This window comes from Aquarana catesbeiana, linkage group LG06 (genome assembly GCF_042186555.1).
Source record: "Aquarana catesbeiana isolate 2022-GZ linkage group LG06, ASM4218655v1, whole genome shotgun sequence".
Lineage (NCBI taxonomy): Eukaryota > Metazoa > Chordata > Amphibia > Anura > Ranidae > Aquarana > Aquarana catesbeiana.
The window spans coordinates 321,675,710-321,692,740 of record NC_133329.1 but is presented as its reverse complement, the minus strand read 5'-3'; the positions used below and the strand labels follow the sequence as shown (position 1 = coordinate 321,692,740).

The 17,031-nt window shown below is 39.6% G+C and overlaps 2 protein-coding genes across 3 annotated transcripts in view; one reads left to right on the top strand and one right to left on the bottom strand.

The window, feature by feature from the left end:
• Positions 1 to 15,642, top strand: part of ITGA4 (integrin subunit alpha 4) — a 247,713-nt gene extending 232,071 nt beyond the window's left edge. Inside the window, exons 27-28 of the mRNA XM_073633746.1 lie at positions 294 to 413; positions 8,987 to 15,642. Of these exons, the coding sequence (XP_073489847.1) occupies positions 294 to 413; positions 8,987 to 9,085 (219 nt within the window). The 3' untranslated portion in view covers positions 9,086 to 15,642. The remainder of the gene's footprint in view (positions 1 to 293; positions 414 to 8,986) is intronic.
• Positions 14,641 to 17,031, bottom strand: part of CERKL (CERK like autophagy regulator) — a 207,969-nt gene continuing 205,578 nt past the window's right edge. For both annotated transcript variants that reach the window (XM_073633748.1, XM_073633749.1), the window contains exon 13: positions 14,641 to 15,753. In XM_073633748.1, the coding sequence (XP_073489849.1) occupies positions 15,672 to 15,753 (82 nt within the window). In that variant the 3' untranslated portion in view covers positions 14,641 to 15,671. The remainder of the gene's footprint in view (positions 15,754 to 17,031) is intronic.

The following is a 17,031-nucleotide window of genomic DNA, read 5'->3' as shown; positions in this document are numbered from 1 at the left end:
ATGTACTGCTTGTTTACAATATTAAGGTTTGCTGGGAAGAGGATGGATTATATGGGGACCGGCTTACAAACTTTTCTGATGGGCAATGTCTCAACTCCCTCTAGGCAGCAGTATAACCCAACTGTTTCTCAATTCCTGTGTCCCTCAAAAGACAAGAATAAATGTAAGTAAAAAAATCTTTTTTTTAAAATAAGAGGCTTTCAAATTTGTGGTGAAGCTTGAAAACATGTGCATCTGCCCTGATAGCTGCACATGAACAGTTTGTTTAAACACCTTTATTTTTATACTTTCAGGTCCTATTAGAAGCAGTGCATAATCAGAAACCAAGAAGTCACGTTATATATGCAATCATCGGAATCAGCTTAGTATTTGGACTTCTTTTGTTTTCACTAATGACGTATATCTTATGGAAGGTAAATTTAAATTTTAAACAGAATTAAAGAGATACCTTGATCTTAACGTAGAACTATGGACAAAACTTTTTTTTTCATTTTGGATAGAGTAATGGGGGGTTATAACTCCTGTCCATGTCTCATTGTGGAGATTTTCCTTCACTTCCTGTCCCATAGCCAAACAGAAAGCGTTAGAGAAACAAACAGGACAAACAGAGAGGAGGCACAGACAGCAATAACAACTGACAAACATTCTAATCCCTCTCCACTCAATCCAAAACAAAAAAAAAGTTTTGCCTTTAGTTACACCTTAACGTATCCTCTATATGTTTATAGAAATCAGTTTTTCATCCAAATATTATTGAACGCAATACAATGTATATACATTCATCGCATTTTGCAATTTTTTTTTTGCAAAATTATTCTATATGAACAAAAATGCAATAACCTATGTTAATAAATCAGAAATCCCCTCTACTTTTTGGACTTTATTGATGAAAGATCACTCCACTTGGTTGCTAAGAGTTAAGCTGGTCATAAACAGATTCCTCCATGCATGCTATATACAACAGATGGACAAATCCCCTACTGTGCCTGCAACAGTTTTCAGGATACCCAAACAGCAGCTGAATCCGATTGGACAGGGCCACCCACGTAACAGATTTGCTTAGGCTGCACTTAGATTATTCAGTTGTCTTTGTTCAACCAGCCGGTTGTACAAAAAAAAAAAAAAACGGACCCAATTCTCCCATCAACACATTCCATGTGGATGAGGGAATCCTCCCCGCTGTGTCATTGTATTCTGACAGTGGGAGAGTTCCCTGCCATCAGAATACACTGATCAGTGTGGCGGGCTAGAGCCTGCAGTGCTGATCTAGCGGGGAAAATCCAATCCTAGTGATTATACAGAAGTCGATTAGTAAATCGACTTCTGTACAACCACAGGGGCCATACATGGTTTGAAATTTGGTGAATGGCCTGAGATTTGATCCACGTATGGCTGGTTATGGTGTATGGCCAGCTTTAAAGGGAATGCAGTTTTGAAGTTTAAAAACTTTGAAAGATAAAATTTGTCACTAAAAAAATCCCCTAAATAGGGCAAAAGGGAAAAAAATGTAACTAATGCCACGTACACACGAGCAGATTTCTCGTCAGAAAAAGATATGACGGCTTTTCCGAGGGGATTCCGCTCAAGTTTGTCTTGCATACACATGGTCACACAAAAGTTCACTGAAATTACGACCGTCAAGAACGCGGTGACGTACAACACTACGACAAGCTGAGAAAATGAAATTCAATGCTTCCGAGCATGCGTCCAATTGTTTCCGAGCATACGTAGGGATTTTGCACGTCGGAATTGCCACAGACGATCTCATTTTCGGATAGGAACTTTTCCTGACTGAAAAATTGAGAGCATGCTCTCAATCTTTTGCTGGCTGGAATTCCGCCAGCAAAAGACCGATGGAGCATACACTCGGTCGCATTTTCCAATGAAAAACTCTCATCGGTCTTTTGCGGGCCGAAATTCTGATCCCGTGTACGAGGCATAAGAGTTTTTATTGGGCCTTCAACTTCTCCTGATGCTAACTTTTACCCATTCTTACTTTAAAAATAGTATTCTTTAACCACTTGACGACCGCCTCACGCCGATTTACGTCGGCAAGGTGGCACGGACAGGCAAAATCACGTACATATACGTGATTTGCCTTCCGCGGGTGGGGGGTCCGATCGGACCCCCCCCCCGGTGCCCGAGGCGGTCGTCTTTTGTCCAGCGGCGATCAGAGGTGAGGGGGAGGCCATCCGTTCGTGGCCCCCCCCTCGCGATCGCCGCCGGCCAATCACATCATTCCTTTGCTGCTGTATGCTAAACAGCAGCAAAGGAAATGATGTCATCTCTCCTCGGCTCGGTAATTTCCGTTCCGGCCCGAGGAGAGAAGACAGGTATGTGAGTGCACAACACTACACACACACAGTAGAACATGCCAGGCACACTAAACACCCCGATCCCCCCCCTGATCGCCCCCCCTGATCGCCCCCCCCCCCCCCCCGTCACAAACTGACACCAGCAGTTTTTTTTTTTTTTTTTTTTTCTGATTACTGCATTGGTGTCAGTTTGTGACAGTTACAGTGTTGGGACAGTTAGTATTACCCCCCTGTAGGTCTAGGATACCCCCCTAACCCCCCCTAATAAAGTTTTAACCCCTTGATCACCCCCTGTCACCAGTGTCGCTAAGCGATCATTTTTCTGATCGCTGTATTAGTGTCGCTGGTGACGCTAGTTAGGGACCTAAATATTTAGGTTCGCCGTCAGCGTTTTATAGCGTCAGGGACCCCCATATACTACCGAATAAATGTTTTAACCCCTTGATTGCCCCCTAGTTAACCCTTTCACCACTGATCACCGTATAACTGTTACGGGTGACGCTGGTTAGTTTGTTTATTTTTTATAGTGTCAGGGCACCCGCCGTTTATTACCGAATAAAGGTTTAGCCCCCTGATCGCCCGGCGGTGATATGCGTCGCCCCAGGCAGCGTCAGATTAGCGCCAGTACTGCTAACACCCACGCACGCAGCATACACCTCCCTTAGTGGTATAGTATCTGATCGGATCAATATCTGATCCGATCAGATCTATACTAGCTTCCCCAGCAGTTTAGGGTTCCCAAAAACGCAGTGTTAGCGGGATCAGCATAGATACCTGCTAGCACCTGCGTTTTGCCCCTCCGCCCGGCCCAGCCCAGCCCACCCAAGTGCAGTATCGATCGATCACTGTCACTTACAAAACACTAAACGCATAACTGCAGCGTTCGCAGAGTCAGGCCTGATCCCTGCGATCGCTAACAGTTTTTTTGGTAGCTTTTTATTGAACTGGCAAGCGCCAGCGGCCTAGTACACCCCGGTCGTAGTCAAACCAGCACTGCAGTAACACTTGGTGATGAGGCGAGTCCCATAAGTGCAGTTCAAGCTGGTGAGGTGGCAAGCACAAGTAGTGTCCCGCTGCCACCAAGAAGACAAACACAGGCCCGTCGTGCCCATAGTGCACTCCCTGCTGCATTCGCCGATCCTAATTGAGAACCCACCGCTTCTGCAGCGCCCGTACTTCCCCCATTCACATCCCCAACCAAATGCAGTCGGCTGCATGAGAGGCATTTTCTTTATGTCCTCCCGAGTACCCCTACCCAATGAACCCCCAAAAAAGATGTCGTGTCTGCAGCAAGCGCGAATATAGGCGTGACACCCTCTATTATTGTCCCTCCTGTCCTGATAATCCTGGTCTTTGCATTGGTGAATGTTTTGAACGCTACCATTCACTAGTTGAGTATTAGCGTAGGGTACAGCATTGCACAGACTAGGCACACTTTCACAGGGTCTCCCAAGATGCCATCGCATTTTGAGAGACCCGAACCTGGAACCGGTTACAGTTATAAAAGTTAGTTACAAAAAAAGTGTAAAAAAAAAAATATATATATAAAATTAAAAAAAATAGTTGTCGTTTTATTGTTCTCTCTCTCTCTATTCTCTCTCTTTTGTTCTGCTCTTTTTTACTGTATTCTATTCTGCAATGTTTTATTGTTATTATGTTTTATCATGTTTGCTTTTCAGGTATGCAATTTTTTATACTTTACCGTTTACTGTGCTTTATTGTTAACCATTTTTTTGTCTTCAGGTACGCCATTCGCGACTTTGAATGGTTATACCAGAATGATGCCTGCAGGTTTAGGTATCATCTTGGTATCATTCTTTTCAGCCAGCGGTCGGCTTTCATGTAAAAGCAATCCTAGTGGCTAATTAGCCTCTAGACTGCTTTTACAAGCCGTGGGAGGGAAAGCCCCCCACCGTCTTCCGTGTTTTTCTCTGGCTCTCCTGTCTCAACAGGGAACCTGAGAATGCAGCCGGTGATTCAGCCAGCTGACCATAGAGCTGATCAGAGACCAGAGTGGCTCCAAATATCTCTATGGCCTAAGAAACCGGAAGCTACGAGCATTTTATGACTTAGATTTCGCCGGATGTAAATAGCGCCATTGGGAAATTGGGGAAGCATTTTATCACACCGATCTTGGTGTCATCAGATGCTTTGAGGGCAGAGGAGAGATCTAGGGTCTAATAGACCCCAATTTTTTCAAAAAAGAGTACTTGTCACTACCTATTGCTATCATAGGGGATATTTACATTCCCCGAGATAACAATAAAAATGATTAAAAAAAAAAAAAAAATGAAAGGAACAGTTTAAAAATAAGATAAAAAAGCAAAAAAAATAATAAAGAAAAAAAAAAAAAAAAAAAAAGCACCCCTGTCGCCCCCTGCTCTCGCGCTAAGGCGAACGCAATCGGCGGTCTGTCGTCAAACGTAAACAGCAATTGCACCATGCATGTGAGGTATCGCCGCGAAGGTCAGATCGAGGGCAGTAATTTTTGCAGTAGACCTCCTCTGTAAATCTAAAGTGGTAACCTGTAAAGGCTTTTAAAGGCTTTTAAAAATGTATTTATTTTGTTGCCACTGCACGTTTGTGCGCAATTTTAAAGCATGTCATGTTTGGTATCCATGTACTCAGCCTAAGATCATCTTTTTTATTTCATCAAACATTTGGGCAATATAGTGTGTTTTAGTGCATTAAAATTTAAAAAAGTGTGTTTTTTCCACAAAAAATGCGTTTGAAAAATCGCTACGCAAATACTGTGTGAAAAAAAAAAATGAAACACCCACCATTTTAATCTGTAGGGCATTTGCTTTAAAAAAATATATAATGTTTGGGGGTTCAAAGTAATTTTTTTGCAAAAAAAAATAACTTTTTCATGTAAACAATGAGTGTCAGAAAGGGCTTTGTCTTCAAGTGGTTAGGAGAGTTGGTGATGTGTGACATAAGCTTCTAAATGTTGTGCATAAAATGCCAGGACAGTTCAAAACCCCCCCAAATGACCCCATTTTGGAAAGTAGACACCCCAAGCTATTTGCTGAGAGGCATGTCGAGTCCATGGAATATTTTATTTTGCGACACAAGTTGCGGGAAAGAGACAAATTTTTTTTTTTTTTTTTTGCACAAAGTTGTCACTAAATGATATATTGCTCAAACATGCCATGGGAATATGTGAAATTACACCCCAAAATACATTCTGCTGCTTCTCCTGAGTACGGGGATACCACATGTGTGAGACTTTTTGGGAGCCTAGCCGCGTACGGGACCCCGAAAACCAAGCACCGCCTTCAGGCTTTCTAAGGGCGTGAATTTTTTATTTCACTCTTCACTGCCTATCACAGTTTCGGAGGCCATGGAAAGCCCAGGTGGCACAAAACCCCCCCCAAATGACCCCATTTTGGAAAGTAGACACCCAAAGCTATTTGCTGAGAGGTATAGTGAGTATTTTGCAGACCTCACTTTTTGTCACAAAGTTTTGAAAATTGAAAAAAGAAAAAAAAAAAAGGTTTTTCTTGTCTTTCTTCATTTTCAAAAACAAATGAGAGCTGCAAAATACTCACCATGCCTCTCAGCAAATAGCTTGGGGTGTCTACTTTCCAAAATGGGGTCATTTGGGGGGGTTTTGTGCCACCTGGGCATTCCATGGCCTCCGAAACTGTGATAGGCAGTGAAGAGTGAAATCAAAAATTTTCACCCTTAGAAATCCTGAAGGCGGTGCTTGGTTTTCGGGGCCCCGTAAGCGGCTAGGCTCCCAAAAAGTCCCACACATGTGGTATCCCCATACTCAGGAGAAGCAGCTAAATGTATTTTGGGGTGCAATTCCACATATGCCCATGGCCTGTGTGAGCAATATATCATTTAGTGACAACTTTGTGCAAAAAAAAAAAAAAAGTGTCACTTTCCCGCAACTTGTGTCAAAATATAAAATATTCCATGGACTCAATATGCCTCTCAGCAAATAGCTTGGGGTGTCTACTTTCCAAAATGGGGTCATTTGGGGGGGTTTTGTGCCACCTGGGCATTCCATGGCCTCCGAAACTGTGATAGGCAGTGAAGAGTGAAATCAAAAATTTACACCCTTAGAAATCCTGAAGGCGGTGCTTGGTTTTCGGGGCCCCGTACGCGGCTAAGCTCCCAAAAAGTCCCACACATGTGGTATCCCCATACTCAGGAGAAGCAGCTGAATGTATTTTGGGGTGCAATTCCACATAGGCCCATGGCCTGTGTGAGCAATATATCATTTAGTGACAACTTTTTGTAAATATTTTTTTTTTTTTTTTTGTCATTATTCAATCACTTGGGACAAAAAAAATAAATATTCAATGGGTTCAACATGCCTCTCAGCAATTTCCTTGGGGTGTCTACTTTCCAAAATTGGGTCATTTGGGGGGGGTTTGTACTGCCCTGCCATTTTAGCACCTCAAGAAATGACATAGGCAGTCATAAACTAAAAGCTGTGTAAATTACAGAAAATGTACCCTAGTTTGTAGACGCTATAACTTTTGCGCAAACCAATAAATATATGCTTATTGACATTTTTTTTTACCAAAGACATGTGGCCGAATACATTTTGGCCTAAATGTATGACTAAAATTTAGTTTATTGGATTTTTTTTATAACAAAAAGTAGAAAATATCATTTTTTTTCAAAATTTTCGGTCTTTTTCCGTTTATAGCGCAAAAAATAAAAACTGCAGAGGTGATCAAATACCATCAAAAGAAAGCTCTATTTGTGGGAAGAAAAGGACGCCAATTTCGTTTGGGTACAGCATTGCATGACCGCGCAATTAGCAGTTAAAGCGACGCAGTGCCAAATTGGAAAAAGACCTCTGGTCCTTAGGCAGCATAATGGTCCGGGGCTCAAGTGGTTAAAAGGTTAAAGCTAATGATTTGCTGTTTTATCATTTAAGATTTGTTAGTAGCTTTTTTTTTTTTTGCTGAACAACAAAAAGTTAGTATTTGTTTTCATCTTTTTAAACTCAACTTAAGGGTACCGTAGTTCCTCAGTTTGAACCCGCCTCAGCCATTGCTTAAAGCCAAGTGTCTATATTGAAACAGGTAGAAAATTTTGAGGTACAAGCATGATTATTATATTGTGCGTTATGCGAAAATCACTGTTATTGGGCCAGTAAGATGGCATTAAATCACCAGCCGACTGGATAATCATGTTTTTTTTTCATGAGAATGAGTGTGTTATGTTATAACTTAATGTTACGTATTCCATTTTGGTTGGAAATAATATTTAAAGGAAAAGACATTTATTTTAACATTTCCCATTATTTAATTATAATGATTTAAACATTTCTAGTTACACGCGGTTCCAAATTCTCACTGTTGTATTCTTATATAGGTTTGAAAATGCTCAATGGTCCGCTGCATATTAGGGAATCTGATTAGCGTTCCTTGTTTAAAGCAAAAATTTGCCAGCTATCGACATTCAAGTATTTACACATTCTTAACAAGCAGTGAATAAGCTTAAACTAGGCCCACACTGACCTGTACAGCAGAAGCACTGAATTTGTCTTTTCTCTCAAGAAGTTTACCCTGCTGCACCTTTTTGCAGCCTTCCAATATCTGTAAACAAAGAGCATGAGCCCTGGTAGGGGAGCCAAGCTATTCAAGGAAAAACTTGAATTACTTTCGTTCTTCTGTGTACTTTGAGGATGAATTGCTCAACATGACTGCAGCTAGAGAGATCAGAGATGATTTGTTTTAAAGCTCATTAACTGCTTGATAGATTACTTGGAAGTCCTTAGCATAGCCACAGGTTCACCCGAAGGACTATTTGGAAAAGTTAGAAGTGTTTATTGATAGGATAGGGAGGAAACTCAGTTATAAGATAATATGGTTGCACCCATTTACTATTATAATTACAATCTATACAGAGAAATTAGTAATTTAAAAATTAACATTAATTGATGGCACGTCATAAACCTGAGCAAATCAAACTGAACATGATGGAAAATGCATAAGGAGAGGTAGGTGTATATTATAATGATCAGTGGATCTAAAACTAAAAGACAACTTGAATAACAGCCAGATCTGAAACTCTTGTAAAATACAACCTTACCTCGCCCTTCCCACCTTTTCCTAAGCTCCCTGTTGGGCCTTTTATGTGATGGGTGGTCTTACAAAAAAGTACACTGAGGGAAGTGGGAATGAGTTTAGCTTTAGAGGAAAAGTCCAAATTTATATATATTATTAACTATTCATAAGTCTAGATTTACCTATCATTTTTGCACGTTTTTCACCAAAGGTCACCTCTGCATAGACATGTTTCACTATTGTAGGGTTTGAATTTTCAAAGTTTGCGATTGGCTTACTTTATAACATCTCTATGACAACATTATTTTACATTACATTATGGTTAATAAATATATAAAGAGACTGGGTATTTTTCTAAAACAATTGGAAAATAATTCAAAGCATGTTTAGAAATAGCATATGCTACATCATTTTAAAATGGAGTTGTCAAATGTGTTATCTGACTGTGGTTTAGCACCTTCTCTCACTTTGATTTCTTGTTGACAGATGTATATAACTGCTGTTAACATACATCCTATCTTCCTTAGCACTGCGTAATTGAATGAAAGCATTTATTTTTATAATGTTGTCTTCCTGCCATTATAATTTTTATATATGTTATAGATGTAAAACACCTTGTTTTTATCTACTTTCCAGATCGGCTTCTTCAAAAGAAAATACAAGACGCTGGAAACAGACACAGACAGGAAGGAAAGTTGGAGTTTTTTAACACAAGACGAAAAAGAAGAACAATAAAAATATATCAGGACTGATAGCTAAACTTAATCTCCATAAATTACGGAAAGCCTAAGGAAAAGAAATGGAACTTAGGACAGCTTTACCAAACAGAACTGATTATTTTAGAGACTATTTATTGGGATTTTGCCAAGGTGCAGAACCTGTAATATGTTCTAAAGATGTTTATTTCAAGATAGAAAATGCACTGTGGCCTTTGTAAGTATGTACATGTATCTAAGGATCTCAGGAATGTAACACAAGATTTTTATGAACACAATAGGAATGTAATTAAAATTCTTATTTATAATGTAACTTGATGATGTACATTTGACAGATAGGTTTCAGATAGTGAGGGATGTTTTATGTTGAACATTATTTTATGTTTTATGTTGACTAAAGCAAGAAGAAAACTGTTCATAATGCCCAACTGAGTAACCATCTCATGTCTATGGTGGCAGCACCAGGCATGCCAATTGTGTAGCTCACTGTATATGGAGCCATTTGTTTCATTTACTTTGTGATCAATTGTAAGGACTTTTAGTAGCTGCTAAATATCTCTTTGTAGCTCTAATCTAAAAAAAAAAAAAAAAAAAAAAAAAAAAAGGCCAGAGATTGTCTATAGAGGGCTTTGTAGATATGTGATTCAGCTTTTATCAAGCCGGTGTGTACAGCAAGCTTCTACAAAAGTATTTGCAAAGCTTTCAGTCAGCTTTGTTGAGGCCTTTAAATTATTATCGAGCCCCAGTTTGGGGAGCGCTGATTGTCACTTAAAGTATATCAAAACCAAAGATCAACAATAAAATATATTGTGGTGCTTGAGCTACTAATTCCCGCACCCCCCCATGTAATGGGAATGAAGAGAAGAAGATATGTTTAAAGTCCAGCCTAGGTGAAAAACCATGATTCCTTTCATAGATACAGTGGAGGAGTGAGCAAAGCCACACAGGGAAAGAAAGTGTGTTGTTCACTATTTGCCACTATCAGGCTTACAGAACAAGATGCCAACACATGGCAAAAACCAAACAAGACCCTTTTCTTAAATGCAGCACACTGCAACGTACAGCATGTGCAATAAAGTGCTGGGTAAAGTTACCATAATGCGCAAATATAAATGGGCCCTAAATGTCCTGTTTCATCATTCTACTGCTGCATCAAAATGTTTTAGCCTAGGTTCACATATGTGCGATGCAGGAACCAGTGCGATTACAGCGCCAGTTCCCGCATCGCATCTCTCCCGCAGTCAGTTCACACTGCCCTCTGCAAACCACTGCGAGTGTCAGTACATTGTTAATGACACCCCCAGATCGGTTCACAGATCGCTGTGCGAACTGCGAACTCGCACATATGAATATAAATATAGCGCTCACAAACACAATGGGTGAAAATACAATAGATGATGAACAAAACAAAGTCTAAATAAAGTGACTAAAGGTGCTCCAATCCAAAGTGAAGGAAATATAAAGTGCTTCAGAAATATTCAGGTGTGCAACACCCCCTCATGTATCCCCACTCACCAGATCAGAACGACCCCCAGCTTTTCAGTCTGGTGGGTCATTTAAAGCTTGGTAAAGATATCCTGGGATGGCGGATATGGTGTCAAGTCATCAGGTCCAGAATTCCTTTATGAAGTTTCTCAGCCAGAGAACAGGTGCCCAGAAGTAAAAAAAGAATGGAACTGATAGTGAAGTAACATTAAAAAAAGGTTTTATTGTAAAAGGTAGTGGGTACTAATAAAAAGTATGATCAAACAAGTCTCAAAAATGGAGCTGTGAGTGTAAAAACGCCGTTCCTGGCGTGCGTTCCACGGGACCGGAATCGACGTCAGTGATACCGGAAATAGCGTCAACATTTCGCCATCCCACAGGGCATCATCAAGGGCCTAATTTCCGACTAGCTGAGCCATCCTAAATAGAGGGCGGAGGAGAAACACCCTTACAAGGAACCAATCAAATTTGGCATAGCGGCCATTTTGTTGGTGGAATAAAAACGTCGTTCCTGAGGATTGAGCACAATCCATAGGACAGACAAAAACGCCATTTTGTTGGTTTGATTAAATCAAACAAATACTTCCAAGGAATCGTTAGACATCAATTCAGGCTAAGTAGTGTAACTAATGACAAAAAAACCTTTATACAAACATCAAAACATTAAAAATTTTAAGAATAAAAATGTGAAAAAAATATATATTAATAAAAAGAAAAAATGAAATAAAAATAACAATAAAAATAAATATAAAAATAAAATAGAAATACACCCATGTGATCCGATTCTAGTGTGGCGGGAAAAAAAGTCCCTGCACTATTTTCGTGTGAATCCAATGCGAGTTCAGCCATACAACTGTATGAACTCGCACTGCACAGATATCGCATGTGATTGGCACCTATGGTGTGAGTGCGAATCACATGTGATGTCTGAGATCGCACATATGTGAACCTAGGCTCACTCAAACTCACAATAGGATTTTTACAACAGTGACACTTGAAATCCCAATTCTTTGCAGTTTACACTCTAGGAGATGTAGTTGTGAACCACATACTGTTTTCTACAAAGTACATAAAGAATGGCAGCAGTAAAGACTGCATATCATCTTTCCTAACAGAGTTTTATCTCCAAAACCAGAAAGCCCAGTAAGGCTCTGGACTGGTGATTACCACAATATCTATTGCTAACATGGATTATTCTGTTTTGGATGAAATATCCTGTAACTTTGAAGTGTTTTTAATCTGCACACGGTAAACATATACTGTGTAAGTCAGATCTAAAGAGGTTGGAGAATGCTGGGGAATAATGGGAAAAACAAGGTTTCTGAGCACATTTTATTTAGGGGAGAAAAAGGACATTTTTGTTTGTAAAAAAAACACTAAGCTATGTACTGAATTATTCTGAAAACACCCACACCTTTACAGAATGCAATAGCTGTTAATAATTCAGAAATTAGTGTTTAAAGTTTTCTTAAAGCACACTTGTCAAACTGAATTAAAATTTCTACCATTTGGCATTTTAAAATCAGTCTGGCATCATTTTGCTGGCTGTTTCTTCCAGCCGTGCCCGAGGCACTGTATGTAAATGGAGACTTGGGAGCTAACAGCGTAAACAAAGAGTGAATCGGTAATTGATAAGCTGCATTTTCAGTAATATTAGTTTAGCATACAAAATGGCAACTTCCATTGTGTTTACATCGCAGCTGCAATTAAAAGATAAAATAATGGTTTTGTGTACAGGCCCACATCAAAATGTTTGTGGATTTCTTTTTTTCTTGAAATTTATATAGCTTCTGCATTCCAAGCTGCAAGCTTTTCCTTCCACAAATTGTATAGAAAGCCAGGCAACAATAGGTTATGAAGAAAATGGCATACAGGAGTGGCGCTTTATACATCTTGGGATATTATCTGGAAACAATGTTAGGTATGAAGAACCATTTACATATTAAGCTGCTGAACACATGCTTTGCCTAAAATGTAGGTAGATATGAGCTGACCTAAATTAGTATTAAAGCCTCTTTTTTCATAAACATATTAGTGTACATAAATGTAGTACAGTGAAATATGTTAAAACATTGAACAGGTCCAGAAACTGTTCACCTGAGATCCTGTAAAATCTGCACCCTTCTATTTGCTTTACTATGCTTCCCAGACTTACATTAAGGGAGTGCAGCCAGAGCATCTTCACAAGTCACATGACTCCTCCCCCCCCTTCTCAGTCATTGGGTGCCAAGGACAGGTCGGGTTGCTTGCACAGCTTTCAATTTTGTTGGCAAGAGTACAGATAACAGCATAAAGGAGGAACTGAGGGGAGATGCGAGATATGCTCTCTCCCTCCCCTCTCTACACAGAAGTCAACAGAGGAACCATTTCATGATCTGACTGTACAGGGATTGACTACCTCCCCCTATCTTCTCTCCAGGCTGCTCATGTCCCGGTAGTAGAAACTGTGGGTGGAGATGATAATCAAACTCTGTACAGTCCTGATCTAAGAGTTATCTGTTGTATACAGACAGGAAGAAGAGAGCACAGCCTGCACCTCCTCTAGGCTCTCCCCTCCTCTTTGCTGCAGTCACTACTACTGCAATGATGAGAGGAATGTGGTGGGATAGGAAATTTTGTGCTGGGGGAAGGGGAATTTGTGCTCGGAAGGGCATTTGTGCTAAAAGGGGAGATTGGGGGGGGGTGGATTTGTGCTAGCGGGGGAGGGGTAGGATTTACAACCTACAGACCACTTAACTCTGCCTTACAAACTACATTTGAGGTCTTTTTCACACCAAGTGCAGTAACGTGTGTGAAATTGCGCGTTTTCCTGCACTGCACAAAAATGTGGTGCTTTTTGCAGAGGTGTCGAGTGCTATTCCTAATGGCACCCCATGCATCCAGCAATTGCATGTATGTTTGCGTGCACTAAAATGCATGGTACCACGGCACCATGCAATTTGGTGGGGCGCGATTTCAAAATCATGCCAGCACCTTTTTCTGCGTATTTCATGAGTCGCCTATTAAGAAATGCAACACACAGGAACATGCAAAAAAGCACTCGCGCTAGAACGCACCTTCTTGTGTAAACAAGCTTTTAGACCGGTGTGCCCCAGGGTTTTGTGCAATTCTAAAGGGTGCCTTGACTGAAAAAAGGTTGAAATATAACTCTACTTTTACCTTTATTGAAGTTGTTCCTTATTAAATACCTCACCCCTTTGAGTACACACAGCCTGAGATTATACTTAATACGGTCCAGTAGTCCTACCCCAAACACAGTCCTGGTCAGTTCCTCTCCATGTATGTCATGGCCCCTTTATTTCCTAAGGGGCTATACTCCCTAGCCATACCACACTGCTTAGGACTCATCTAATAATGTCCATGCCCCTCCCCACCCCCATTTGTAATCCCAAAATCCTCCTCATGTTGCAGTGCTTGGGCTTCACAGGCATCAATTGTTGAGTTATTGTGAGTGTAACATGTTCCCCAATACCTAGCAGTACTGGCTAATGATCAGGGCTATGGCAGTTATTGAGTGCAGATAAATTAAGTAAATGCACCTTAAGGTAGCCCTTACACACAGAACCCCTTCTTTGCCTGGGATAGGCCCTTTTCAACCTGTTTTTGAAGCCCACATTTGGATTGCACTAGTCAAAAGGTGGACACCAACTGAGTTTGGGTCTACACTCAACTTTTGACATCACATTACCTTAAGTTCTGAGTTTTATCAGAAACAATGTCCAAAATCTGGGACCCAGAAAATGGACACATGGGGTCCTGACAAAACAAAAAATTGAGTGCATCCCTTTTAATCCCCATAAGGCAAAAGCAGCCTGTGAGCATGTTATGTGAGCTATCACATCCCTGTATTTATAATCTAATTATTCACTGAAATAAATTTCACCAAACTATAGCAAGAGCTTTCTTGACAATCCTTTTCTTTTCTGTTCACAGTGGAGAAAACCATTGCAAAGCTGCTTCTGATAATATTGCTAGACTGGGTATTGCTTGAGCCAACAAAATTACATGAAAATCATGAAACAGCTAATTATGACAGCACATTTGTAAATAAATTAATAAATAAATCATGAAAGCAAATAAAAAGCACAGTTCAAAAACAAACTTGTAAAAAATTTATTGCAGATTATTGAAAATGATCTATACTGCAAGTTTACAATTTCTAGTAAAAATATTGTAAAATAAATGTCTCTATTATAGGATTTTTCTAATTTTTGTACTACTATTTTCTTTTTTAACAAGGTCTTCCACCCCCAGAAAAACACTTTTGTTTTGTTTAAAGGGCGATTAAAGAGACTTTGTCACCACAGTATATATAGTAGCCCAAACATATGTAAAAAAAGCAGGTATATATTCTGATCACTTTGGCATTATGCTTTCGTTTTTGAGTAATCCAAGCTTTTAGTTCCAAAACAACTCAGAATTACCAGCAGCTGGGGTTTGGGAATAAAGTGGATGCCTCTACCTGAGTGCTGAGAAATCTATACAAGCATCCAGAACCAGTACCTTGCTGAGCAACGTACATAAAAATCCTTAGCATGCTGCTGAGTGCAGTCATGTGTTAGGTTTTCTATTCAGCTACTGCAGCCCTGGTGGCGTCAGGGTGGTGATGGTGGGGGATCCAGCTGCAGGCTATAGGGGGAGAGAAAGCCCAAAATCTAAAAACTGGATTATTTGAAAAAGAAAGAACAGATTGATACCACAGAGCTGCATTAAGTGCTAAAAGCTTACTTTTACTACAGATGTTCAGACTATATTTCCTGTGGTTACAGGGTCCCTTTACGGCACCAAGTGTTTGAACGTAGGTTTACCTCAAGGATCCTGGTGTTAAGATCCATGTGGTAGAGTTTATCTCTTGTACAAAGCAATGGAAGGACATTGCAATGGAAATTCTTTGCAACATAAATCCAGAGGTAACTGTGTGTTGATGCTGTAATCTATATACACTGAAAACTAATCATTCTGAGGGAAGATCTTTAATTTGTGTTGGCTTGAATGTTTTATGGCTGTAAAATGTGTTTATATTACACAATTATTTCTGAATGAAAAAACAATGTTTCTACTGTCACAAATAAAAATGTCATTTATAAAAACTGCAGTATATGAGCATTTTTTTCTCTACGCTACAAGCAATTGCACTTTCCTTTCACTTCATCCAGTTCTTCAATGTTCGTCCCATAGAGATTAATCAGTTCAGGATGTAATCTATAAAATGAAGAGCATTCATTTTAAATTCACTGCTGGAAATAAAATAAACCATTTCTTCATGCAGACTACTTTAAAGTTTACTTAACAATTATTACAAGTAAACTAGAATTTTGCACTAAAGTGAAACAAAAATATTTTGGTCCAGGTCAGCTGTGGAAGGGCCTGGCTACTATGACGATCACATCAGCCTGAGCCCCCCTTCATATGTGAGGTATCTCTGTAAGAAAGAAGTTCCTAACTTTGCATAACTTTAATTAAGAAGCCTATTCCCCAGATGACTTTTATTTGACTTCTATTCAGAGTTATGAAAAAATGGTGAGATAATCACATTGCTAATGGTTTGATCATTTCCAAAAGCCCTATTAACAGTGTCATTGCCATGGTTGTAAGAAATAAAGATTGGCATTTAGAGAAAATCATACTAAGCTGCAGCCTGAACTACAAAAGTAATTATTAACCTCCCTGGCGGTATGATTATTTCAGATTTTAGGTGCTGAAAGTGGTACCATTGTTTTGCATGGAAATTTGGCGTTTTATATTGTAGACCTGTAATTCTTAGGAATAACTCACTTAAATCTGTCCAAACAAGTCTAGTAGACATCTCGGGTATGATAAAGTTTGAAACACAAAATCATAAATTATAATATAATAAATAACTATAAATAATAATAATAACAATACTTTTTATTCAATACATTTTAGTAAATAATATAATCAAAAACACTGCCATTTTTTTTGGTCAAACAAGGATCCAATATTAGTATAGTCTTTTCCGTTGGTGGAATATGGTCCATAAAGTGACAGTCAGGCGTTCCGGGTTCACAACGCCAGCAGCATGACGTCCAGATCTATTTACAGTCGTTGGTGTTTGGTGCTTGAGAAATATAAGTTTGGCAACTTTCCAAACAAAGTCCGCATGAACCACAGGCTTGTCACTCTTTTTTTTTTTCAGAAGAATGAAGGCATTCCACAGGCACTGTCCAAGAAGATGCCTGAAGATTTTTTTGTAATTTTTTTTTGTTTTCTCATCGCTGGATAAAATGTCATAGCCTGGTCAGCTCTGTCAACACCTCCCATGGTGTTGTAGTCCATCACGACTTGTGGTTTCATTATGTATTTTCCACCTTTTGTGTGTACCATGACAGTAGAGGTGTTGTGAATAGTACTCATTAGGCACACATCTTTTTTGTTGCGCCATTTAGTGCCATCATTTTGCCTTTCTGTCAGGCAACTATTTCTCCTGCCTTGAGCTTTTTATTGCCAAAGGTTGGCGGC